A 27938-nucleotide genomic window follows, 5' to 3' on the forward strand; every position below is an offset into this window, starting at 1 on the left:
ATGCCGACACCCAGGAGCTGGTTTTAGCTCCTTATCATTGAATCTGAATTTCGAAACCTGGGCTCCCCCAAGCCAACTAATGTTGAACAAGCACCCTATGTAAATGTAACTCTGTCCGTTAGGGGCAATCTACAAATAAACATTATGAGACATCTATACAACATTGACAACATTTAAAGTATAAAGGTTCATAAATAATGAACAGAATTATAGGTTTGCATTTTAGATGGAAGTGGGATTTGCGGTACGCTATGTACTAGCTTCTCGTTCCCAGCGGTAGCTCCTGGTCACTGACTAATGCTGAATACCCAGGAGCTACTTTTAGCTCATGCTTATTTTGAAACCAGGCTTTGCTTGTAAATTGCTCTCAATGCAATGAGTAGAAGATATAATGACCTCACGATGGAGGGTTTCAATCTTTCCTGGTTGACACAATAGCAAGCACAGTAAGCATGGACAGTTTAAACACGAGTTTCAAATCTACATAGTTGTATACAGTGAATACAGTTAAACCTTAATATTCTCCTAAAAGCAGTTGACTCAGGCAACTTCATCAGTGTCTTCTCTATATTTTGGCAGTGAAAGCATGCCTCAAAATAATTTTGTTAGCACAGCAAATTATAAAATACAAAAGTACATTACATTGCTGATTGCTTAGCTACCTTCAGTCATTGTGCCTGCAGCCACACATTTTCAGAATTCCTTTCCATAGCCAAATTACAATCAACACTAATATTGAGGCATAGTCCATGTCAAATCAACATATTCTTCACAACTATATTAAATTCACAGACACAAGCAAGGAAAAGAGAAAGTCTTCAAAGTATAGCAGGGCAGGAGTGTAGCGATCTGGACTATTGCTGGAAGATCAATAAATGTAGGATGCCTGTGCATCCTCATCGACTCTCAGCTCTTCTATTTGAAAAAAACACATTAGAATCATTTAAGCATCCATTTCTAAAAGTCCTACTGCTTTTAATAAAGCACTATGAAAAACGTTCATCCAAGTATATGGCATCTTGCCACAAATCTCAATGAGAAAGCTATAACATGGCTTTCTACAGACATAACAGGAAGCTGCAGGCAGATATTAAGCCTGTTCTCTTACCAACTTAGCAAACTGATTTTTCAGAAATGAAAGCTCACTTACCTAATAGATCAACGACTACTAAATTTGAGAATCATAATACGAAAAAGTATACAAGTGAGTTACCAGCCATGATGTACCTACCTATAATGCAACTCAATCTGCAGGGATCCTGGGTTGCTGCTATTCTTTGAAGGCTGCATGATGCAAGTGAACACATTGGCTTTCTGGTTGGCATCAGTCTTTTGCTCAGCAAAACGCGTGTCAAAAGCCATCATGCAATGTGAAACCAGGTTGATGGATTTAGTCTGGTTTGAAAAACTCTCAAAGAGCAACTTGGACTTCTTAAAGTCAAACCTATGGATTTAAAAAATAAACTGGTTACATATTACATTAATGCATCTTCAAGAAAAGTACTAGAATAAACCCACAATGTACACTTTACTCGCAGTTCATGTCAAAAAGACAGTATGAACATTTCCCATAAGTACTTGCTAACACTGTAATGTTCTTTCTGATGGATGTTCCGCACAAAGATTCCTAATCAGTGATTCCATGTCCAGTGCCTGCTGTGTTTGGAAACTATTTCACCAGCAACAGTCACAGCGTCGCTCTGGTCAGGGCATCTGCGCTTTCCATGCTGGGCATGACATCGGACCAGAATATTGATGCGCCGCACCGTACAATCTCGATTGCGGACTTTAATCATTGATGGACTGCAAAACAGACAGGGTGTACAAGCTATCCACCAAGAGGTGTCGTGGGAGGGTGATGAATCCTTGGAACATCTGTCAAAAATAACTTTACTGTGAGGTAAGTAAATTTGGTCTTAACGAATTCCTTCCTCCAGTAATTCCTCATCTATGATCGATTCCCAGAGCAGTACAAAAATGTGGAAGGGGGAGAAGAGCAAGAGCACATCACATCGACTAGAAAACTGGAGGACTGCTCGACGAAAGCAAGCACCCTGCCCACATAGGAAATGATAGGATGATATGATATGGCATTTATAATGCGCCAATACACAAGTGTTTCAAGGCCCGACGCGGCAACGGAGGGGGAACAGACAACGATCCTACTAGGCCAGGTGTCATTCAGATCACGCAAGTGCAGGGGAAGGGGAAAAGTGCTGGGTGGGAGGGGCGCCGGGATAGTGCAGTACATGGGATGAATAGAATAAATAAAAACAATAAGAAGTACGGCCAGCTGGTGGCAAGTGCAAGGGTAAGTGCAGACATCAGATGTCAGTGCTCTGGGGCACTGTAAGGATACAGAAAACAGGCAGTGCGAGGGTTGCCAGGGAGGTAGTGCAGGTGTGCAACTGGTGGGGGAGGGGAACAGGGCCCGAGATCAGAAGGTGGCCAGGTAACCAGTGCAGTTTCAGCCAGGAGTTCAGCATAGGAGAGGAGGAGAGAAAGCAGATGCAAAGGGGTTTTGAGGTGCTTCCGGAACCGCAGATGGTTTTCCTCAAGTTTCAGGGAGGCAGGGAGGCTGTTCCAGAGGGAGGTCCCAGCCGAAAAAAGAAATCTACCACCAACTCGTTGCTTGGAGAAGCAACTGACCCTGAGGGAGTTGGTGGCGGATGAGCGAAGAGCTCGAGAAGGAAGATAATTAGGAGGAGAGAGTTGAAGTTATTGAGGCCCCCGGCCCCGAAGGCCTTGTGGACAATGCATAGGGTTTTGAACTTAATCATCGCAGCCACTGGGAGCCAGTGCAGAGATTTCAGTCCTGGAGAGATACGATCCCTAGGCTTGAGGCCAAGGACAAGTCTCGCAGTCCTGTTCTGGATGAGGTGCAGAGGGTGGAGAGTAGAAGCAGGCAGATTTAGAAAGGGGCTGTTGCAATAGTCAAGCCTAGAGAGAACCAGAGCTCTGGAGACAGTGAGCTTCTGGTGGGAATGAGAGTAAAGAAACAATCCACAAAGTAATAATTGGCAAACTAGTGCTACCCATAGCCATTTGGCAAATGCCCAAGACAAATTCCCCATTATCTGGAGGGGAGAGGCACCAGCCAGACATTTTGATGTATGACCCTGAGAGATCAGTGTAAGGGGTCAAGAGTAAGACTCGGACACAGTGGTATGATACGTTTTTGGTTATAAACTTTTATTGTCAAAATTAAAAGAATGGTTGGGGAAATCCTATCTATCCTCAACTCTATAATGGCTTCCCCTGCCTCAACAAAAGCCTAAACGGACACTTACAATCTAAACTAAATACAAGGTGAAAATGGGGGATTTCTCTGAGCTATAGACATATAGCTTCCTCTTGCAGTTTCAAACAAAGTTTCAAACAAGGTTTTAAGGGGGCTTCCCTTCCCCTACATTTCATATGGTTTTTACACAGGTTTTACGTTACTCTTCAGAATTAAGTCACAATCTTTAAGCCGAATGACTCTTCCCCTTTTCACTCCCTCAGTTTGTTCCCCACTGATGCATTTCTTACTATTCACAGAAAAGGAGGGGGATGGGGGGTGTTTTCCTCCCCCCACCCTGATTCACATGTAATGCTCTCTTTCCTAAAGTTATGTTTCAATATGATTTCTTCACAGTTACAATTTGCTCAAGGGGGAAAAACTCTACCCGTTTGCCTCCTCAAAAGTACACAATTCTCTTGAATCAAAACACAGTTCTCTTGAATCCTTAAATGGGTATGAGTCTTCTCTTTACTGTTACACACTTGCATATATAGGGGTTTTGACCCCCAGGTTTTCTTAATCCTTCTTCCTTCCCCTGGTTTACTTGCCTGCCAGGGTATCGTCACTTTCTTGTTTGAGTGCGAGTCCCAGACTCACTATTCGGCGGGTTCACTCACCTGCCAGGGCTTCTCCGCTCTGTTCAGTTTCTCTTTAATCCAGCTCACAACACTTTTCCAATATTGGGTCAGTGACCCTTTCGCATTAACTCTACTGCCTTTATTCAGGTTCTTGTCCTCAACAATGTTTGTGTCTGCAATAGTTCAACTGCCTTTGCTTAGGCTCTTCTCCTCAACAATGTTTGTATTGGTAATAATTCTACTGTCTTTACTTGGGCTCTTTCTTTCATCAATGTCCGTATTGGTAATACATGTTTTGCCTTTATTTGGGCTCTTTCTCTCATCTATATTTGTTTCTTTGTTTGCTTTGTTTGTTTATTTATAATGTGCACCAGACCCAAGGGTAACACGGCGCAGCAGTAAGAAAATGCAAGGCTTACACGGTTAAAATGTGATGGAAGGATGCAGCGGCACAAACTAGTGGTCAGTCAAATTGAGCATGTTAATGTGGTTACTTCTAAGTTGTAAGTACGGTTGATCTACATTAAGCTGGTATGGCAAGGAATTCCAAAGTTTGGATGCTTTCACTGGAAAGCTATTGCCGCCAATCTTGGTGAGTCGGAATCTAGGTACAGTGAGGAGGTTTGCGTTGCTAGCTCTCGTGGGTCTGATGGATGTTCTTCTGTGTGGTCTGTCTACAAGGTAACTAGGGGCTGCATTGTTTAATGCTTTGTGGGTAAGGGAGACCATTTTTAGAAGAATGTTGTTGTGAGTAAAGAGCCACTTGTATTGGCATCTAGTTGCAGAGATATGTTCTCTTTTATTCAAGCCTAGTGCAGCTCTTAAGGCATTATTTTGAAGTGTGTGTAGCCTCTGAATAATGGCCTTATTGGCGCCACTGTAAAGAGCATTACAGTAATCTAGCCTAGAGAGTATTAGTGCTCTGCCCAGTATCATACAACTGTCATATGAAAGGAATGGTCTGCCTGCCCTGATAAGCTTACAGGTGTAAGCGGTAGTAGAGGCCAGCGATTTCACCCGTTTATCAAAGGACATGAAAGAGTCAATGTAAAAGCTAAGGGTTTTCACCTCCTTGGCTACCATAATGTTGTTTCCATCGATGCGAATGATGAATATTCATAGCCTAATTTCTTAAGGTTGAGGTGGGTGCCGAGGATGATGAGCTCTGTCTTATCATTCAGGCATAGACCTTGGGTCTATGTCTGGATGATGAGATACACTCTATTCACCAATGCTAAATCCCTGTCATAATCCCCAGAAAGTGGGAGGAGAATCCGAGTATCATCTGCATAGTTAGTGTAGGTGATACCCAGAAGGTCCAGATCATCGAACAGGGGCTTGGTGAATATATTGTATAATGTAGGGGAGATACAGGAGCCCTGGTGTACACCACGTGTGATCGGATTGGGTCCGCAGCTACCGATGGAGAGAAGACCCTCATAGTTCTATCGCTCAAGAATGATTCTATCCATCTAATGGCCTCTGTAAAAAAGTGAGCTGCTGAGCCCATGTGATTACAGAGGACCTTGTGATCCACTAGCTCGAATGCAGCAGATAGATCCAAAATTAAGGAGTGCTGTTTTACCTTTATCTCTTAACTCATCAACCTGTGTTTTTAAGTCAATGAGGGCAGTTTCCGTCCCATGTAAAGGATGAATGAGGCGTTGATCAGTTTATAAATGAAAGGTGCAAGATCTCTAGCCGCATCCTTTATAATCTGGGCTGGGCAGAGATCACCTTTACAATTGGATGGCTGGAGAGAAAAGATGACTTTCTTTAACTCTAACGTGGAGGTTTTAGTAAAGTGGAATCTGGCAGTCTGTTCAGAAGGTATTTCGCTAGAAGGGGGGAGGATATTTGATTGTGTTGGTAAATTCAGAGTCTTTTTTAGGGCAATTTTATTTTGAAGAGTAGTAATTTTAGAAGATGATGCGTGTTGAATATCTGAACACCATGTTTTACTTTTGATGCAGGTGTCGGGTGTAGGGATTGGAGACTCTAGTTCTTTTAGTATGGTGAATAATTCCTTCATACTAGAGTTAGCATTGGCAATCCGTTTGTTGTAGAAGTTTCGTTTTGCCATGCAGATTTTATTTTTATATTGCGAAGATATTTTGGTTAACTTAGCCTAGTTATCACTGGATGGGAGCAATCTCCCGGTAGTTTCACATTTCCTTTTTAGGCGACGCAAGTCCTTTCGCTGGGGGGTGAACCACTTGTTTAGATGAGATTTAGGTTTACTAGGTCTAAGTTTGAGTGGAGCAATTTTATCTAGTGTGGTAAGCATAAGTTTATTATATTCTTGTACCAAAGTACCAGGATCTAAGTTATCAGCTAGTGAGTTTAAGGTAGGGAGAATGGCAGGGATCACTTTGTCCACTGTGATATTTTTTTTGTTCCTTGTTGGGCATGGTGGGGCAGTAGGTAGGGCCATCAGAGGTGGTCTAATAGTTGATAATGTGAAAGACACAAGGGAATGGTCTGTCCACAGTTGCGGTGTGATGGAGGTGATGGTGGCGGTACAATTGTAATCAGCTACCCAGTCTAAAGGTCTTCCTTTATTGTGGGTAGGTTTGTTAATTTTTTGTAACAGGCCTAATTCTGAGAGGATGTTGGCTAATCCGCTGGATCGTTAAATTCTAAATTGAAGTCACCTAATAATAGCACTTGGGTAGGTGTTTTAAGATTGTTAGATAGTTGGCTGTAAATATCCCCCTCAAATGTCCCAAGTGGACCAGGTGGTCTATAGATTAAGTGGATATTAAGTGACTAGGAATTAGTCAGGGGGAGTTTAGCAGTGATGACTTCACATGATTGAGTGATTTGTAAGGGGGGGGATCGTCTCAGGGAGAGGCTAGATCTAGATATGATGCCGATGCCTCCGCCTCGAGTTTCATCTCTGTCTTGTCTGATATTGTATATCCGTCGGGGATAGCTAGCATAAGCGCAGGTCCTGCCGCGTCATGTAGCCAGGATTCCGTTATAGCAAGGAAGTCCAAGTTACATTCTAGTATTAGGTCAGAAATGTCCGTTGCGTGGACAACCAAAGATCTGGCATTTATGAGTGATCCTTTAAGGAAAGGTATCTTAATTGTGGCTATGGCATGGATCAGAGTGAGTGGGTTAGGGTCAGCTAGCTTAAGTTTCTAAGCAGTTTGCTGATTAGTGTGGGCATGGAGAAGAGGCGAGGAGGTGGCCAGGATGGGTTTATGGAACTTCTCACCAGTGGGGCAGTTTGCTTTCTTATTTATCGGGGGTAGAGATCTCATAAGTGGTCTGTGCAGTTTGGTAAGTCTGGCATGGAGTTTGAGGTTTATGTCGTTTGTCGTGCATGGGTGGGTTGCATATGATACTGAACCTGTTGCAGTAAGGTGGTTAGGTTGGACAATACTAAGGTTGTTGACTGCCATTTTAGTCAGAATAGGTGTGACTTGTACCACCTCAGATGGTGGGAGCAGCCAGTCACAGTCCTCCGAGAGGCTAGATGTAAGGACTATAGTGGCAGTATATTCAGTTCTGTACCCCACAGACTCCATGTGGGGTACAGAACTCAATATACATTTTCTCTCTGCTCTGTCCCTGTATTATACGCTGTTAATGGTACCCTTCGGTACATATATATATGCTGTATATTTTTGTAACTTCTGTAACTACTGCTTTTTGTAACATGTTTAAGAGTATGCGCCCGGTTGCCCCTGGGCCTGGTATTTTGCGCTTTATAAATAAAATAAAATCAAATCAAATCAAATAAGCTGTAAATACTGTGTAGGTTTAGCATATTTAGCAAGTGGTAAACTAGGATTAAGGTGAGCCAGCACGGCAGATGAGCCCACTTGAACAAACTCGAAAGGCACGGGGCAGTAAGAGCATGTTCAAGTGGCAAGGGCGATCAAATGCATGCAGATGGTAAATATGAACAAAGATCAAGATCAAATGGCACAAGCGAATGCGCACAATCTCATGGACAGTAGAAACAATGAGCAGATTTGGAATGGCAAGTGAACACAGTGCGCAGATTCAAATGACATGGGGCCTTCTGAACAGAATCAAGTGGCAATAGGTGATGTGAACGCAATCACAGTGCAGCTTAAGAGCAGCAAGCAAATTCAAAGGCAAAGTCAAGATGTAAAGGGTGCTGTGAACACAATCACATGGCAGGTGAGAAGGAAAATCAAAAATGAGTGGCGAATGGACATTTGTATCGGTAATGATTTCACAATCTTTGCTTGGCCTCTCTCGTGTAGTATGCGGTACACGGCATTCGCCCAGAAGCCCCCCGGTAAAACGCTCACTCTGCCTGGTCTTACCTGCTTTGTGAGCCATCGTCAGCGTTCATCGTGTTTCACCGGTGTCTGCGCTCCCCGGTCCATCGAATGGTAGCGCTGCTTGTGAGTTCTTCGCTTGTCACTTTGCCCTCCTCTGTGTTTGGCAGCTCCAGCTGCCCGGAACAGAAAAGCAGCAAACTTCTTCTGAGCTAGCTCCTCTGCACACATTACCCATTGGCCTCTGCGCTGCGCTCTGCAGTCTGCTTGCCTTCAGCGTCCTCCACAGTGTCAGCATCCGTCAGGTGACTCTTCAATCTCTGGTCTCTCGTTCGCCTGAATTCGGTTCACCCATGTCCTTTTTAAATGTCCCAGTCTTTCTCTGCAGTTTCCAATGACTAGAACGCAGCGTTGGCTTACTGTGTCCAGTCATCCTCATTACTCCATCCATCTTCCTCGTCTCAGTACCAAAAAGGGGTGGGGGCAAATGAAGTTCTGGGACAGAAAAACCTGGAAAGTCAGTCTCCATATTACAGTAAGCCATGTAGGATTGGTGTACTGGCACATGGTTGCCCCTAAAAGTTATGACTGAAAGGTTGTCTTGACTGAGTCTTTTCCTGTCTCCTAGGAGCTTGTCCTCTCCCACATTGTTTTCCTGCAGATAACCACTCCCAAGGTCCGAGTCGGCTAGTTTCTGCCTTTCCCAGGTAATCAGTGACAATGTTGTCAGATTTGTCACATCAGGTAACATCCTTCGGATCATAGAAATCTAAGTGGCAGTAGATGTCCAACTTGACAGGGACTGTTTAGTTGCACGAGCACCAGAATAACCCACATGAAGATTGTCATCTCTCCCGAGTGACTTGTATGAGAGAGGTAGTAGCTGGGGTCCAGCACTGGATTCAGACAACAGAATGGTTAAAACTTTGAAGGGTGAGGCGGAAGAAAAAACACAGCAAGATAGATCTTGGAGAGATGGAAGTCTGAAACAACATTATGAAGGAAGCATACTCTCTCTCAAAAGTCACCTACACATGCTTGAAAAATATCAAGCAGAGTGGTTTAACAGGTGATGCCTGTAGCTCACGCACCCATCCTGCAGATGTGATGGCTACCAGGTAAATCCCCTAAAGGGTGAGCAAACTTAATGAAAATTAATGCATGAGATAAAAAAGAGCTCCCATGAGGTAAACCAACTCTAAATTCAAGTCCCACACAGGAACAACAAAGTGGCATGAGAAAGAGTAGTTGCACAAGCCCCGCAAAAACTGCACAGCAGTGGGGTTTGTGAAGAAAGGGCCTTGCTCGGGTGTCCTTCTAAAGACCATGATGGCGGTTATGTACCTCTTCACAGTGCCGATTTTCAGGAAAATCCAGATCGAAGGGGGTAGGACAGGTGAAAGGATTCTGACCCCTCTCCCAACACTAAGCCAAGAATGTAAGCCTCCTGCAGGCCTACATGGATTCAGTGGCTGGCCTCCGAGCTGAAAGGAGTACATCTAGGATGGCGTCTGACAAATCCAACTTCTTATAACTCAGCCTTTCAGAAGTCAAGCATGAAGGATTAGGCTTTGAGGTTCAGACCCATCCTCTTGAGTGGGAGAGTACGTTGACTTTCACCGGTAGGTGCCGGGGAGAGCAGATGGACAGGTCTAAAACCTCTAGGTACCAAATTCTCTGGGCCCATCCAAAAGTGATCAAGATCAACATGGAACTGAGCCGCAGCCTCTTGACAACTAGTGGAATTACAGCGATCAGTGAAACGCAAAGAGGAGATTGAAGTTACAATCAAAAGTCAATGCATTCACCATTGCTCCTTGCAGGGAGAACTCCATGGAGCAGAACAACCTGCACTTCCTGGTCACATTGGAAGAGAAAAGAGAAGATGTCTACTTGAAGAGTCCCCCAAATGTAGGTGCTCTCACCCAGGTCTTCCTGGGTGAGTTCATCCCACTTGTGGGAGGCTCAAGTGTGTCCCATCAAGTTGTCTGCTATCTATCCATCCACCGCAAGATGGGCCGTCAGAGACAAATCGTTCTCCAGCACCCAGAAACAAAGCCACATTGCTTCTTTGCAGAGAGGCAAGGACCCTACACCAACCAGTTTGTTGAGGTAGTACTTATCCACTTTGTAGTCTGTAAGGATCAATGCACACTTGCACTGTACCGATGGGAGGTAGGCAGTTTGGGACAGTCTGATCACCCTCAATTCAAACAAATTGATGCGTTCCCAGATCTCTAATGGAGACGAAAGTGTGCTCAACATTAGATCTAGCAGACAAGCGTCTCAGCATTTCAAGGACAAATTTGTGATCACCGTCAGCTGGGGCAAGGGTTGACTAAGCAACGCCCCTGCCAGTAGACTGAGACCAACCTATGAGATCACGAGACACACTGTACACGGCTTGAAAAAGATTGGTTACCCATGTACTGAGACAAGTGACATCAGATCACCCACTCAAGCAACCTCAAGCGCAACTGGGCAACCAGAACCACTGGAATGCAGGAAGCCATGAGCCCCAGTAGGTAGAGAAAGGTAAAGGCCAGAGTCAGCTTCCAAAATTAAAAGATCATCGGGAAGATGCTTGCCACTCAATCCTTGGGCGGGACATCCCTGCCTAGGTCAGTGTCCAGGATGCAACCATACATCCAAGGGACAGACGATAAAACATGGCAGTTCTTGAAGTTCAGGGAGATGCCCAAACTGAGAACAAGCCACAAGATAGGTACAGATGTGCCGACACCTGGTCAGGGGAGCGAGCTCAGATGGGCCAATAGCCCAGGTTTCCATCCTGAGCGAGCCGTAACCACAGCCAGCAGTTTGGGAAAAACCTGGGTGTCAAAGAAAGACTGAACAGTAGGACTTTGAAATGGTAATAGAAAGATCCCACCAAAAACCTCAGATATTTCCTGTGCTTGAGAGGGATCAACACATGAAACAAGGTGTCCTGAAAGTCCAGGGACATCAAACAGACCTGCAGATTGAGAACATGGAGGATCTGGGCCAGAGTGACCACCTTGAACTTATCCTTGCTTAGGTAGTTGTTTCAAGAGCCGCAGATCCAGGAAAGGAGAAAGGACTGCGTCCTCCTTCGGAAGCAGAAAGCGAAGAAATTATCAATCCCTTCTTCATTCCGAGCAGGATACAAGTTCTATGGCAGCCTTCACCAGAAGCTGACAAACCTCTTCTATCAGGAGAGGGTCTGGAGGCACAGAGGGTTTGGTAGGAGATTGGCCTGGGGGAACTTGAATAAGGGGGAGGAAACACTGGATCACGACCTGTAAGGCCCCAGTGTCAGATGTGGTACAACGACATTCCTTGCTGAACAGGTTCTATCACCCCCACCCCTCAAATGGAGTGAGATGTATGAAGGCCTCTTCAAAGTGTATTCCCAAGGGGATTGCAGAGGGCACTGCCAAGGAAGTGATGCTCCTCTGAGCTACAAAGCCACTTCCCTGGCAGGGGAGAAGGGGCGACTTAGCTGCCACTTGCCCAAGTGCATGTGTCCCCTACTGCAGTGGGCACAGGAGGGGAGGTGTCAAAAGTAAGTTGTCAAAAGCCCCTTCCCTCTTGTGGTGTGAGCTGAGGGCTGATGGACAGGCAAGTCTAAGGATTTTGCAGTGGACTCGAATGACTGACATTTCTAAATGGAGCCATCTTTAGCTCCAAAGAGATGATTTCCATCAAAAGGCACGTTGTTAGGCAGAAACCTGTGCAGTTTCCTTAGGGACCACTGCAAAAGATTTAGGACTACAGGTGGTTGGCAGTAAACCCAATTGGTAGCAGTCTGTACCACCCAGATTTACCTGGTAGCTGTGGCTGAGCAGTCAGACTTCTCGCAAGATGAGTTAGGCAGTAAATAAAGTATACACAATAGGTACAGAGATACAGTAGCACAAACAAACACTGACCAGAGCTTTGGTGTAAAAGTATATAATTATTTATTTAAAGACACACTTGTAAATTACACTAGCACAAAAAGAGGTAAGTAAATTCAACACACAGTCACTATTATGTATTTACAACCCTGATTACTTATTAGACAAGTCTTAATGAGAAACACCACTTATTTTCAGACAGAGGTGAGCGCTTAACATAAGATGGCACTCTAATAAGTTATAGAAAAAGGGAGGGAAACGCGTGGAAGCCCCTGAAAGTCCCGCTTTGCCGCGGTACGCTCTTTGGACCTTGTTGGACTTATTGGATGTATTCGTCTTTTCCTAACTACAGCCTCCATAAGGTGAACAAAAGACTCTAAGGAGCATAGAGACTGTTGATACTGATGTAAAAAGATACTTACATCTTTGTTTCCTTTTGTTTAGGCATTGCAACCAACTTTAGTGGGCGTGCCTATTTAACTCTGCTCGCGCGCGCACCCGTGGAAGCCCCTGAAAGTCCCGCTTTGCTGCGGCGTTGGGGGAGGGTTATTACAAATTTTTTATTTTTTTTAAATTGCAGAATTTCTTATGTTATGTTATTCTCTGCATGTTTTTATTTTTTATTTTAAGTGTTTTAATGTGTTAAATATTTCTGTTTTTTTTCCTTCTAATTATTAAGTTGAAACATGGTAATGTTGTAAACCGTTATTGTGCTTGAATTGTTGAACAGCGCACGAACAATAGCACAAACGTTTATATTATAATTTATTATTTATATAGTTCTTAACATATTTTTGATCATGACTGATAAAAGGGGAAAGATCTATAACCTACGCACGGACATGCCATGTCCATCACGATTACGTGCGTTATGTGACATCACATAAAGTTAGCCCTCTCCTAACTCCGAAATCAGCTCTCCCTCTTACAAAAGGACCCCAATCGGATAAACGAGCTGGGAGGAAACGTACCCGCTCTAATACTCCGGCTGGTGATATCCGAGACTTTGGATTCAGAGCATTGCATGTGAGTCGTTTGATGGCGAAAATGCCTGAATTAGCCAATTTAAGAGTCTCAAACGTAGAGGCTCAACCTTTACTTGTTAATCAAGAATGCTTAGCTAATAAACAACCTTTAATGAGCTCCCCCACAGCATTAGACTCTAATGTCAGTAATAAAGGTTGTGAGCAACCATGCAATATTTCCTTACCAGACACCATGATACTGCAAAATGCCCGTACAGGCAATGCTCCAAACATATTGGATAAATCAAAAAGTATCATCAATGATGTGGATGATGCTGTAATTGATCTTTATTCATCACACCCATGCTTCTGGGCCAAGGAAGATAGTCATGATCTTTCCAAATCTCCTGCCTTATTTCGGAATCAAAGTACTTCTAACAATAATTTCTGATTTTTCAACTGTAACCAATGTAGCTGATTGCCCCTCTCCGAATTCCTATATGCAATGGTCTGTAATTTGAATTCAGAACATAAAAATCGCAATCATTAATTTATATTGGAATCCTGTAGCTATTCTAACCTCTATTTTTCTAAAGGATCTCAATGCCATCATGGAAAGCATTGCTGCTACTCCTATCATCATGCATATTATTCTGGCTGGAGATTTGAATATTCATCTCCTTATGATGTCTAAAAAAGGGAATTCGGAACTGGCCTCTCAGTGGCTTTCTTTTGTAGAAACTTGGGATTTGTTAATGTTGAATGGTGCATTTAAAACTGACATTCCACCTTCTTACACTTGGTCAAGTGGACAACACAAAGCAATTATCGACTATGTTTATGTAGACAGAGTACTATTCAGTCAGATATCCAAGTTTCTTGTTTTACCCTCCTTGGATAGCGATCATTTGATGTTGACGATTGAATTCTCTATCCATACTCAGAGTAATTTGCAGGTCTGTCAACAGCAACTAAAAAATTTGAATATCAACACACAGCTGAATAGGCTATATTGGACGAATCCTGACTTAGAAGCGTTGGGCGAAGATTTGATTAATGATTATCACCTTCTTTCAGAGAAAGCATTTATTCCATTACAATATCATGATAAAATGCATTTCTTTGCCTCTTCTAGCACAATTGCTCATAAAACGAATAATAATATTCGTCCTACCCATGCATTTGATCAGTCAATTAGAGATAGAAAATCCTTATTTCGTAAACAAAAAAGACAATCCTTGCTTTTACCGCAGAAATATCGCGACTCAGCTCTACGTAGAATAAAAACTGACTATAAAAATTGGATAAGATCGCATAAAGCAAGCATGTATCAAAAAGATGGTGAAGAGTGGCTTCGAGTAGTTCAGATAAAAAATACCTCTCAGATCTGGAAATTAATTAACTCTGGCACAACATGTTCACAATTATCATCTCAAACTAATGGTGTATCGGAGAAATGCTGGGTTGAATATTTCACGAACATGTATGACTTACCATCAAATAACAGCAAACAAGAGCTACCGAGATTTGATGGTTCCCCATTCTCTTTAAAGTTTGATATGGACGATATACTGTTTTATATTAATAAGGCAAGTTCATCTAGAGCTCCGGGCCCTGACAGTCTGTCGAATTACACTCTAAAACAGAATCCGACTCTATGGGCTAAAGTTTTACACGCTGTTTTTCTTTCTATCCAGGTGAAACAAAGCATTCCTCCATCTTGGTGCAAAGCTGTGATAGTCCCCATTTACAAAAAGGGGGATCGCACAAGCCCAGCAAGCTATCCCCCAATAGCATTGCTAGATGCACCTGGGAAAATCTTCTCCAGAATTATTTTGAGAGACCTTAATATTTGGCTACATAATGAAAACAGACGTGACCCTTTTCAGACGGGCTTCGTAGCAGGGTTAGGTACTGCTATCAATATAACTACACTCAATGCTATTAAAGCAGCATATAATAATAATAATATTAATAATAATAATAATAAGTTCGCATTTATATAGCGCTACAAACCCTCAGGTATCTGAGCGCTGCTTATTACCCACGGTGTGTGGTGCTCATTTATCGACCTCGGAAGGATGAAAGGCTGAGTTTGGGCCTGCCGGGATTCGAACCTGGGTTAGCAGGCTCAGCACGGATGTCAAAGCGAGCGCTCTACTCGCTGTGCCACTTGACCAGCTCAATGAATGCAATGAAACAACAATCTCTCTACTTGGCATTTGTCGACTTTCGAGTCGCCTTTGATTCTGTTGATCGACAATTATTATTTAATAAAATGTCGAATTTTGGTTGCCCGACATCACTCATTTCATTAATAAAACTATTACACTCTGATACAACAATGCAAGTCAAATTGAACCTAGACGGGTTGCTATCTAAAACCATTCATACTAAACGCGGCCTAAAGCAAGGCTGCATTCTTGCTTCAACCCTGTTTAATATGTTCATCTTTGACCTAGGCATAGATTTTTTGAAGGTAATTAATGATGCACCTAAACTCGGCAAGCAATTCATCGCATGGCTTCTTTATGCCGATGATTTGGTCCTTATTTCACAAACACCGAGTGGACTTCAGTTACTTCTTAATCAGCTAGAATGCTTTGTTGTCAAGAATAATCTTACACTTAATTTGGAAAAAACCCAAGTTATGGAACTAAGAAATAATCATCTGAAACTTCGGAAACACAATGATTGGGTTCTGTTTAAACAAAAACTAACGATAGTTGATGAATATAAATATCTTGGTGTAATGTTCAGCAACTCCACTGCAAATAAACCAGAACAAAGTAGTTTGAGTAGGAAACTATTATCTTTAATCTCGCAGGCCAAAATACTTTTAGCTAAATTTGGTAAACTCTCTTGTTCTCATGTTCTTACATTTTACCTACAAAAGGTAATTCCCATTATGACTTATGGGGCTGAAACTTGGACACCCCAAAAACGAGAATATTGGGACAGATTTGAAGCTCAATTTTGGAAAAAAACCTTTAATCTACCGACCTCGACACCAAATGCTCTTCTGCGGTTTGAATTGGGCACTGTCTCGATGCATATTCAAGCAGCCTGGAAAAGATGCAATCTTTTACGAAAATGTCTCCTAGGACTAACTACGAATAGTGTGCTAGCAGTACTAGCAGACTATTTGTTACGTTCCCAACATCCATTCCCAAGAAATTGGAGAACTACTGTGTTCGATAATTTGAGTGAAGCAAATATATCACTGGAATTGTTATTGCATACTCCAAACAGGGCAAAATTGAAATTGTATATATTTGACTGGCAATGTACACAACAAAAATGTTTAGCATTAAAAGATTTTGATAGAGCACTATTTGGTCATAAGAAATTCCGACAGGCGGCTGACTATCTATTGAAATGCCCATCAGCCATACTGAGAAATCAGATCTTAAGGTTTCGGTTAAATTTGTGGCCAACAAATCAAATACTGTTGAGAAGAGGTCTAATTAAAGCAGAAGTTGCACATTGCCGATTTTGTAAACTTGTTGAGATGGAAGAGACTCTTAAACACTTACTGATTGTATGTGCTGGTCCAAAAACACAAAGAGAAATGATTATCCATAAACTTACTCAATCACATTATATATCTCGTTCTGCCGATGAGTTATGGTATGAATTGTTTGCCACATCTAAAATCTCGATAAGAATAGCTACCATGCAGTTTTTAAAATCAATACTGCACCCAGCTGAATCTATAATTAGTCCTTAATGCTGAAACATTGTGTTATAGTAATGTGAACTCGGCTAAAACTGAATTTTACGGTGTGTGGCTTTTGAATTATGAACTGATTAATTACCACTATTGTGAATGTAACTATTGATGAGCATATCTTAGATTTCTTTCTTACCTCTTCTTTCCTTTAGTTGTAAATAATTGAAATTGATGTGATGTGCATTTAAGTATTATGGAAAATTGTGATGGGAATGTACATCATGATGATTGAAAATGGAAACTATGTATTTTAATGAACCAATTTTCTAGAAAAGTTTTTGTTTTGAAAGGTTAAATTACTTTGACCAACCAAAAAAAAAAATTTTTTTTAAAAAAGGCAGGGAAAAGGCAAAGTTATAAAAGCACACAATTTCAATACTTTTCAAAGAACCCCAGTGAGGCAGGTTAGGCAAAGTCTACTGGAGAGCAAGGGAGTTCAAATGCCAGGCCCCCTCTTAGAGAGAGCAAGCGAAATGTGTCCAGGATCACACAGTGGGGTCATGCCCAAAGAGTCTTTGTAGATAGTTCATAAAAGATTGAGATCAAGTCAGGAAAAAGTTAGTTAACAGGCCCCAGGCTAACCCAGGTTACAAAGTTGAGGATTTACTGTCACCCCGGACGATCTGTCGCAAGGGAAGCCAGGCGGGACACAACCTGAAATGGGAAGAACGCTCCAGCGGGGGCAGTTGTTCCTGGCAGTGGGTGCAAGTCGGTGTTTCGTCCAGAGGAAGAGGAGGTCTCGATGTGGAGGAAAGATGAAGGTCGCTGCACTGCCAGGGAAGAAACCAGCCGCAGAGTTTCCCGGTTACAAGGTACTACCCTCTTCTTCGGGTAGTGGTAAACCATGGTATTCCGGTTGCCGGGGTGCTTGGCACAGGCAAGGCGGCCACGAGATGGTCCAGGAAGGCGAAAAGACGGGCAAACTGGTTATCCCCACCAGTCAAAGGAAGAAGACTCTCCGGACTGGAGATCTCGTCTGTCGTCGGGAAAAGTGGTGAGACGGTTCAGCAGGGCTCCACCGGTGGTGTCGTCGTTGCAGGTCGGCTCGGCTTCTCCCTCCTCGGATTCTTTAGGTCCTGTGGCGACTTCTGAAGTTCCAGTCCCCAAAGCCCTGCTTTTATGCAGAAAACCCCCATTCATTCAGCCTAGCTGTCACTCAAACATGCTAAGTGGTGAGCCGGGCGGCTCACCACTTGGGCCAATCACACAAGAGTGCGACTTGATTTGCCGAGGAAACTCAGTCCAGGGTGCCTAAACACCCTCCCACACCCCCTGTGGTACCCAAACAGAGTGGTACCACTTTTGGAGGCTTCTGTGGGGAAGCCCGCCAAAATGTGGAACAAAGGGCTCGCCTTGGGTTGGAGTCACAGAAGAGAACACAAATGCCATTTTGGAACCAAGTTTCGGCAAAAAATACCAACCAGTGAATTTATATTAATTTAATAAACCGGCGGTATGTTCGAGGCTATTTTAAAAAGTGGTAGCCTTGAACAATGGGAAAATCCCATAGGAATATATTTGCGGTCGAATATAAAAAGTAGTATCCACTGCCACCAGCCAAAACTCAGTCAGGGGGGACTGGACAGTGCCCCTTCGAACAACAGACCCCGGGGCAATCGAATTGCCCCGACCAGTACGTCCACAATATGATGGTTTGTACTGGTTCTGTTCACAATTTAAAACTAGTAAAGCCAATGGTGACTTTACATGCCCTGGGAGACAGTAGTCAGTCCCAGGGTATGGAGTCTATGTTTGGGGGTCGCTACGACACCCCTGAGTTACTGCACGGAGGGTGCTCTGTAACCCACATATCAAAAACACATGAAACCCTATGGGGTAAAGGACCCCGTAGCCCATAGAACACATACAAAGTCAAAGGAACACCTCAAAACATGTCTAAGAGTGGGAGAAAGAGAGTTTCACTCTTAGCAGGAGAAAAAAATAAACCCCAAAAATCCAGCAAAGCTGCTGGGGGACTCACTAGGTTTGGGAAATTAGCCTTTACAGAAAATTCTCCCTAACACATGTCCATGGTGGGTGCCACACAGTCAGCCGTGTCAAAGCCTGACTGTAGTAATTGGCGCACCATCTCTCTGCCATCCTGTACTAGGGCACTGAACCCCTCTCATGTCATCGACTGGGTGGTTTTCAGCAGCCCCAGATACCACAGTACAGAGGTCAAAAGAAAATGTGACCAGGGTGCAACATCCATTAAGTACCCCCCCCTGTCCCTCCCTCCCCACTACACCAAGGCTTGAACCTAGCTCTCCAGGGAGGCCTGGGTGGAGAGGAAAGTCGTATCTAAGTGTGCTTGGCCAGGTCACGGTCCAACACGGAGACTGGGGCAGACTTCTACTATGCATTCCAGGATTCTGGGACCTCCACTGCCACATTAAAGGGCATTACAGTCTCTCCCCGGGGGGCCCCAATCAAGGATATCAGCTGATTCAAACTGAACCTTTGGCCTGGTGGGTGCCAACAAGCCCAGTGTGTCCCCACATTAGTCATCATTGAATAGAAGGAAGCACAAGGCTTCCCTAGAGTCAGCATTGAAAGGATGGCCAGCTCCGTGGAGGTTTTCAAGCTGCAAGTAGGATGCCAGGTCCACCAGATCCTCTGCTTCCCCACAGAACTCCTTGGGGGGAAATCTCTCAAATCTCAACAGCAGGGGTCTGCAACCTTCAGTTCTCCATATGTTTTGGCTTTCTACTCTCATGATTCCTCACCATTATAAATGCTGGCTAAGCCTGACGGGAGTTGTAGTCCAAAACATCTGGAGAGCTGAAGGTTGCAGACCCCGGGCTCTACAGCATTGGTGTTCCATCCCAAATGTGATGGGATCACCCTCCTCATGAAACACTTCAGACATCTTTGACACAAATTTTTAATTATAATTGTTCATTTCTAATGCGCTTAATACCGGAAATCGGTTTCTAAGCGCAAGACCGAGATTTGAACCTGTGTTGCTATGCTTTGTCTTGCTTCCAAAACAAATGCAATGCCCCTGAGCTATCCTCCCTGCCCAATGGAAGCAGGACATATTCTTGAGGTGTGCCAGTGGGGGCACCATGAGGGGGAACTGGTGCCGTCAACTCATCCTCGAAGGTGGAGCCTCACAGCATGTGTCTCGATCAAAGTCCTTCGGAGATGGGTATGAGCCTGTAGGCATGTGATTGCGGTCTTGAGAGGGATTCCTGCCAGCTCCTCCCAGCGCGGTGGGCTGAGTCGATGCCTCCAAAGCCTTCAGCGCTGCATCTTTAACCACATTTCTTCCCATTCATCCAGGGTGGAACATTGGGTGGCAAACTGTACCTCTGGGGACACATTTTCTTAGAAGTCCCTGGATCAGTGGCTAGTTGTCTTCTTTGAAGAATGATGCCTTGAGAATCGCTCTACTCTACTCCGCTCCAGACTTTGTCATATCTGTGGCAAAATCTAAAGAGTTTTGTGGACGATTTCCTTAGTGCCATAGGATGCATAGATTGGTACAGCCCACAATGCTGCTGGTTGCGATCCTCCCCCAAATGGTATAAACAGATCATTTGGGAGCCAGAGACAGACATCCCGCAATCTTTGCAAGGCTTGAAACCTGAAGCCTACCCAGGATTAAGCATGATGCAAAGCAGCATTCCCGAAGCGTAGTGTGTGTGGAAAAAAGCAAATGAGGTGGTTGGGTGCAGAGGCTCTGTACATACTGGCGTATATACTGGCCCTAACATTGCATCCATCAGGGGGCGTGTAGAGCCACTGGGCTGGGCAGACACATAGACGCGCCCCCTGGTGGTGAAAAAGTTTCAGAAGGCAGGTCTGTTGGTTGTAGATAGAATATCAGATGAGAAATCTGTGGGAGGAAGGATGCCAGTAGAACAAACCATTTAGAAGGAATTGCATATACACGTTTTTAAAAAAAAATAAAATGGCCCAACAAAGGCAATCGACTCAAAGCCTCCTACTATGGGAAATTAACACAAGTGGGAATAGCTGCAGGGTATCCCCTGTTTTCAGAGTAAAACTCTTCAGTCAAATATATATATATGTGTAAAAGTCCAAATTTGTCTGTTTGTGGCTTGGCGAAGCGTTGTTCCTTATACAATTCCACACTGTTTCACCAATCTGCACCGAATTTTGCATAGTTACCGGTTAGGACGCTCCAGACAATATTGGCTACATGACATTTGGATACCCCACCCAGTTCCCGGATTTCAGCACTAGTCAACATTTTTTGGTGGATTTGTGGCATGCCGACAAAGCCGTAAACCATGTTCACCGGTAAGGGAAACAAAAAATGTATGAGGCGATTGGACCTGAGAGGCAAAGGTGATGGCAGGAAGCATTCCAGAAATTTCTAAATGTTTACCATATCAGGTGAAATTACTTTTCCAGAGGGTTTTCGCGAGATGGTGCCTGCCGACAAAGCCATAAACCAGGTTAATTGGGAAGGGAAACAAAAAAAGTTCTCAACCGGTTACGACACGATGAACAAACCTTGAAAACCACATTAAGGCCCTAGCATGCACGGTTTCTGAGATATGAGCACCGCAACAAATGGCACCACGCCAGGGTGAGGCAGAACAGCGACCTACAGGATCATGCAGAAAATATTTGTCCCCTTGGTATAGGGCTTATGGTATGCCAATACCACATTCATTATTTCTTCCAGCAAGAACCAATGGATCAGTGTTAACCTCTCACCTCAACCTCCAAGTCTGAAAGGCAGTTAGAAAGCAAGTACGCTGCCCTCATGATTAATAGGTTCAGATGAAGCCAAATGGGAGAAGACATGTACAGTTTCCATATCACAGCCCCCATCTTAGAAGAGGCCATCGAAAATATTGAGGTTTCAAAGTTTGCAGATATCACCACTGAGGTCATGATAAAATCCCTGGCCACTATGAAACCAACCACCTGCGCCAAAGATATACCCCCTTAAATGAAATTGGAGCATTCGGACATCTTTACCCCAATACTACCAAAAATCATTAATACATCTTTTAGGGACAAGCCAGTCACTCGAGTCATAAAAAGGATCACAGTAACAAAGAAAACCTAGCCTGGATCCAAGAGATCCCAGTAACCTTAGGCCAATCACAAACTGCAACTTCATCCTGAAAATCATGGACAAGTTAGCCACAGCACAACTTCAAGGGCATGTAGAAGCATCAGGGTCCCTCCATCCCCAACAGTCTGGATTCAGACCAGCACATAGTACGGAGACTGCCATGAAAGACCTCAAAACTAAAATGCTAAGTATCATGGATCAAGGGAAAACAGGACTTCTTATCCTACTTGAACTCAGCTCTGCCTTCGACCTACTGGATCACAATCTGCTCAAAACAGCGACGGAAAAAACAGCAAACTGCTCGGCACAGGCAGCAGGCTGTATAATGTCTTTTTTTTTAAAAACAGAATATCACCGGTACATTGGTGAGACAAAGTCTCCATAGAAAAGGAAATTCTTTGTGGTGTTCCACAAGGGGCCAGTATGTCCCCATTCATATTTAATCTGTATCTGAGATTTCTCTGTCACGTATTAGACCACCTTAATATCTTTTACCAACTACGCTGATGACACTCAACTGGTAATGGAACTAAGTGGGGATCATAGAAAAGACAACGAGAATCTGTCTAAAGTCTATTCCATCATAGAACAGTGGATGGACATGAATTGGATGTGCCTGAATGGCAAGAAGACCGAGCTAATGGTATTGAATGGTATTTGGCTGCCATCAAGCCAGAGCCATCCTCTCCCCTGAATATCGCGCTTTCCAGATAGAAAACACACAAATTCCGGTACTGGATAAAGTCAAGACCCTGGGCATGATGCTTGAGGCATCCATGGGGGCTGAGGCACAGGCCCAATACATAAGGAAAACCTTTACATACTATCCAAGACTCCTCAAATCCATTAGGCCCTAGCTATCAGGGGTCAACTGCACCACGGTGGCCAGAGCAGCCATACTCTTCACGCCTAGATTATGGTAATGCTTTAATGTTAGATTCCAACAAAAAATGCCTCCAAACATATCAGATCATACAAAACAATGATGTAAGGATCATCAAAAACAAAACTAAATTTGAACACTAACAACTCAAGGAAAGACCTTCATTGGTTTAAAAATGAAAACGGAACACAGTTTAAGGCACCGACCCCGGCGCACAGATGCATCCACGGAAAAGCACCCGAGAATCTAAAAGCCAAAATATTATACCAATCGCAGGCTGAGATCAACCGACCAAGGTATGATATCAACTGCTGCGTTTAAACGCAAACTGGGCTTAAGAAAATCGCTCCCCACCTTGACAGAAGGATTGCGGAACAAACTCCCCGCCAACATCAGAAAGGAGACCAACTACTTGCGTTTCCGCAAACTGGTGAAGACCCACATCTTCAACTAACCTCTCAGCCTAAGGAACCTTAGCCGTCTCAGCGTCTGTCTGTCCCGTCTTTCTCATGTTGTACTCTTGTGTACTTGTATCTGCGCCCAGAAACTGTTACCGGTGCAATATAAATAAACAAATAACTAAATAAATCATACAACAGTTGAAGTTAAACGGTGTACCAAATCCTCCAAGCCCATCCTGTAGAGATCATGACCATCTCTCCGTAACAGTACTTCAGTTTCTTGAGTACGCATGACAGAAGAGGGAAAGTCGAGAAAGCATACATGAGAGCAAAGTCCCACTTGAGGAACAGCATATACCATGAAGAGCTCTTCCCCTGAAAATCCACTTTACATAACAAAGGACCCTTCCAGTTGTACCTACTAGTGAAGAAATGCACTTGTGGACCCCATTCAATCTGCCAAATGTGGGGCCCTGCGAATCATAAACAGGGTTCAATTATTTCTTTAGAAAAACAGGATGGTCATAAATCCCTTCGCTTTGTGGGCAGGACAACATTTGAAGAGTAAAAACCCTTTGCTCTTGGGAACCTTCTCTATGATACCCTCATAAATCATCAAGAGACTGTGGCGTACCGGTAGGCCCTGTGGCATCCCCCCCCGGCTCCTCACATCCCGGCAGGGACAAGGCAGCTGGGCAGACTGCTCTAGCTGTTCACTTCCCTGGCAGGGGCAAGGCAGATGCAGAGACTTCTCTGGCTTCTCGCGCTCCTGGTGGGGATGGGGGTGCAGAGGCGGCAACCAACAGGTCTCCCTGTGCGATTAGGCCAGGTACCGCAGAGGCACGTCGCTCCTCTGATGAGGAAGCCGGTGCCACCGGCCAACCCCTTGGAACAAGCAGCCACCCCGTGCCCCCCCCCCCCCCAACACAGTGAAATGTCTAACAGAGAGGAAATGCTATGCCGATAGACCTTTTGGGGCGGAGTTTCAGGGTAAAACAGGAAGGAAAGAAGGTCTGTCTTCTGATTGATTAGCTGGGAGTGACCCTAACATCCTATTAGGAGGAGGGAGACCACAGTGGAAGAATGAGGTTAATAGCTGACCCTATCTCACAGAAGGGAGGGGGGATAAAACGGGAGGGAATATCTAACAGTGTTATATATGCTTCTTCTAATTGTTGCAAGGGGAAGAGAGGAAGCAGTGACGGCGGAGTATGTCTGGGCCTATTAAAGGAGAGCCCAAGAGCAGAAAAAGAGCGAAAGGACCCCGGGTCCAGGATGTTAGGAAATTGGAGAATCTGCAATGCTGCAATTGTGGCCGTCCCGCCTCCTGTAATAAATAAAACCCAGAGTACCAAGTGATCATTACTGGCCCAAAGCGTTGCAAGTGGTGTCAGACAAGGGATTGTGACAACGCCAAGGAGATCCTGATAGACACTCAAATAGGGCCAGCAGCAGGCTTTACAGCTGCAAAACCAGCAAGCCCAAGCTGACCGAAAGGCCTTCCAACAAGCCATACTGTTGCAGCAGGAACAGTCGTTAAATGCTGCAACCTCAAGAAGACAACCACAAATGCCCACTACGGTATTACAGAAGTATACTGCGGGCAAAGACTTGTGCCACTTCTTTGTGAACTTTGAAAGGGAGGCACGGCTCGCTCTATGGCCACCGGAGAGATGGGGACAATACATAGCACCACTGATGACTGGAGGGATGCAGAGCGCCTACCAGGCCACCAATCCAACGGGTGACACCAGCTATGTGGACATGAAAAGGGCTGTCCTTGAGCGATTAGAATAAGATGAGGAAACCTATCGAGTTCTGAGAAACCCGTTTAACCCCGGAGAAACCCACAGACAACTGTTCTATATGATGAAAGACCTAGCTGACAGATGGCTCCAAACAGCCACCACCACACCTAACGAAATGGCAGATTGCATTGTGTGGACTAGTTTGTAGAAGCCTTACCTACCCCAATACAGAGATAGGTCAAACACCACAGGCCCAGCCTGGCCGCAGCAGTGAACATAGCTTCAGCGTACCAAAAAGCTGGAATGGAAAGGGTCATGACTTCCACATTGAGCTACCACACTGGAACAGTCCTATCAATACCCACCACACGACCGTGGAACGGAAGACCCCAGGTGTCGCTACCCAGACGAATTGAAGGGGCCCAATCGAAAGCTGGACCCATGGGAGAATACCCTGGGGTCAGGATGAAACTAGAGTATCCTGTTGCCCCAACAATATTATGAGTGTGGGTAATGGGGGTACATCGCAAGACACTGTATACAGAAGGCAAAACCTGAGCACATGGACGTCAGACTTTTCTATGCCCTACCTGAAGGGGAAGGCCGTGGTTCGTACTCAGGGCAAGGTCTCTCACCAAATACCTACATCTGTGAAGCTGACGTCGAGAGGATACGAACTAGTGCAATGGTGGATTCAGGAAGCCAACAGACCGCCGTCAGTGAGAAACTGGTAGGTGTAACCTTGGAGGACCAAGCCAGGATAAACATAAGGTGAGTTCATGGGGACCTAAAACCTTATTTCCCCAGAAATGTGCACATAAAAATGATGTAGAGAACCCATATCGAAAAGCCGCCTTGCTCCCAGTGTTGCCCGAAGCCCTAGTTTTGGGATCCAATGACCTTTACCTACTGAAGATAATAAAGAAAACTGAGGCCGGTTAGCTAGAAATGGCCCCTTTCCATGACTCTACCATACCCAGTACCACCACAAAAACCAGCAAGAGCCTCAGGGAGAAACATTTGAAGCAAAAGCAATGGAAGAAGCAGTCCATCCTGCCTGTCGCTCTAGACTGGAGATTAGATGAACAAGGGGACAGTTTCAGAACAACCCAAGAACTAGGCCTCACCCTACACAAGTCCAGGGCCACAGCAAATCAAGCAGGAGCTCAGGTGAAGTATCCCCAATTCCAAAAAAAGAAAGTTCTCTATTACCCTGTAATTGCAGACCAGGATCGGGACCCAGTGTACCAATTGCTTATACCTCTAAAATACTAAAAAACAGGTCTAGAGTTAGCACATTATCTGATCGAAAAGGACATTTGGGCACAGAAAAAAACACCCAGAAGATACTCCAACAATTCTTTTGGCTAGGAGAATACGGTGAAACCTCCCGGTTCTGACAACAATGTACAACCTGCCAATTAAAGAATAGTCCAACTGTGCCAAAAGCACCTTTGTAACCCATGCCGCTTATCACAGCCTTTCCATCGCATCGGCATGGAAATCATGGGGCAATTGGATCCCTCCAGTAAAGGCTATAAACATCTACTGTTGGTAGTTGCCTGTGCCACCAGATACCCAGAGGCTTTTTCCTTGCGTGGAAACACAGCCCAACAAGTCTGACGCCCCGGGTTTCCTTCATAGCATGAGTAGGAATACCCAAGGAGATTGTGATTGATCAAGGAAGAAATTCATGTCGGCTGTTCAACAACAGGTCTGTCGAACCCTACACAATGAACATCTGAAAACAGCCGTATACCACCCCAGACGGATAGTTCTGTGAAGAGATATAGTCAGACAAACAAGCAGGCGCTTTGCAAAACCATAGACCCAGAGGATTGGAATTGGGATCGCTTGCTACCATAGTTTGTAATGATAATACGCTACACACCCCTGTTTGAGCTGTTATTTGGAAGACAGCCCATGTCCCTATTGGATATTCTAAAAGAAGAATGGCAATCCCAAGGAGGTATTTCTAACAGAATATGCTCTGAGACTCGCCAAACAGGTGGAGAAGCTACACAACATCACAAGAAAGTACAGGAAAAACACAATAAGGGTTCTAGGTTGCAGACTTGGTGATGGTTTTATTACCAACCTCTGAGAACGAAATGTTGGTCTCCTGGAGAGGACCCTACATGATGGTAAACCCATTCACGCAAAATCCGGCCAGAAGACTGGAAACCCGAATTCCAAACTCATCATGTCAACCGCCTAGAAAAATGGGTAGAACCCACACCCACAGTATCCATGATCAGCACAGAAATACCGGACACCCTGGAGATGCAGCAAAAAGTAATCGAACATTCCAATCAATAGTTAAACGACTTGAATAACATTTCAGAGAAAGAAATTGAAAACACAAATGTCTGAGAGCGATAAAGCTTCTATAATTGTAGAGAACAATGCCCACATTTAATAATACTTTCCTCAATCTGTTTGAAAGAAAGGTGTTACAAGAGATGCAAAGAATACATTTTCTGAAGAAATGGCCCACTAATATTAAGAATAAACCGTTATTGATGATTAAAAACTGGCAAATGATAGAGTTTGATAAAGGTGGGGCAATTGTCGCAATGGATACATCACTTTACCATTCGAGTTGTTTATCATTGCTTGAAGATGAGTCCACATACACTAGGCTAGACAGAGATCAGTTGCACGCAATCAACACATTGATCCAAACCACTTTAGAAGTGGCAGATGGTATTAAATGGATTAGTGCTAACACTAAAGATTTATTGACTGTTATCCCATAACTCCCACCTTTACGGGTTACCTAAGATTCACAAATCTCACACATCCAACCTTCACACATCCAACCTTTGACACCAATTGCTGCGGGGACCGAGAGTGTATTTCACCCTCTGGCTATCTAGGTCAATAACATTTTACAACCTCAAAACAGAGACTTACTTACATGATACAACACACTTTTTGAACTGTGTCAATTCACATAATGACTCAGATGAGAATTGGATTCTCTTATTGATGGAAGTGTGCAGCTTGTACACATCCATCCCACATAACGAAGTGCTTGAAGCGGTTGAAAGGATACTTTTAGACTCAGACTTTTTGAGAGCTGACAAACGCTTCATTATTGAACTTCTACAAATCATTCTGTTTAATAACTATTTCTGATACAGCA

General features: G+C 44.1%; 1 protein-coding gene across 1 annotated transcript in view; it reads right to left on the minus strand.

Annotated features, from left to right (window-relative positions):
• VPS13D (vacuolar protein sorting 13 homolog D) overlaps positions 1-27938 on the minus strand; it is a 3263180-nt gene that overhangs the window by 1973372 nt on the left and 1261870 nt on the right. Inside the window, exon 30 of the mRNA XM_069610908.1 lies at positions 1232-1444. Coding sequence (XP_069467009.1) covers positions 1232-1444 — 213 coding nt within the window. The remainder of the gene's footprint in view (positions 1-1231; positions 1445-27938) is intronic.

Source organism: Ambystoma mexicanum, chromosome 8 (genome assembly GCF_040938575.1).
Source record: "Ambystoma mexicanum isolate Mex_15411 chromosome 8, UKY_AmexF1_1, whole genome shotgun sequence".
Taxonomy (NCBI): domain Eukaryota; kingdom Metazoa; phylum Chordata; class Amphibia; order Caudata; family Ambystomatidae; genus Ambystoma; species Ambystoma mexicanum.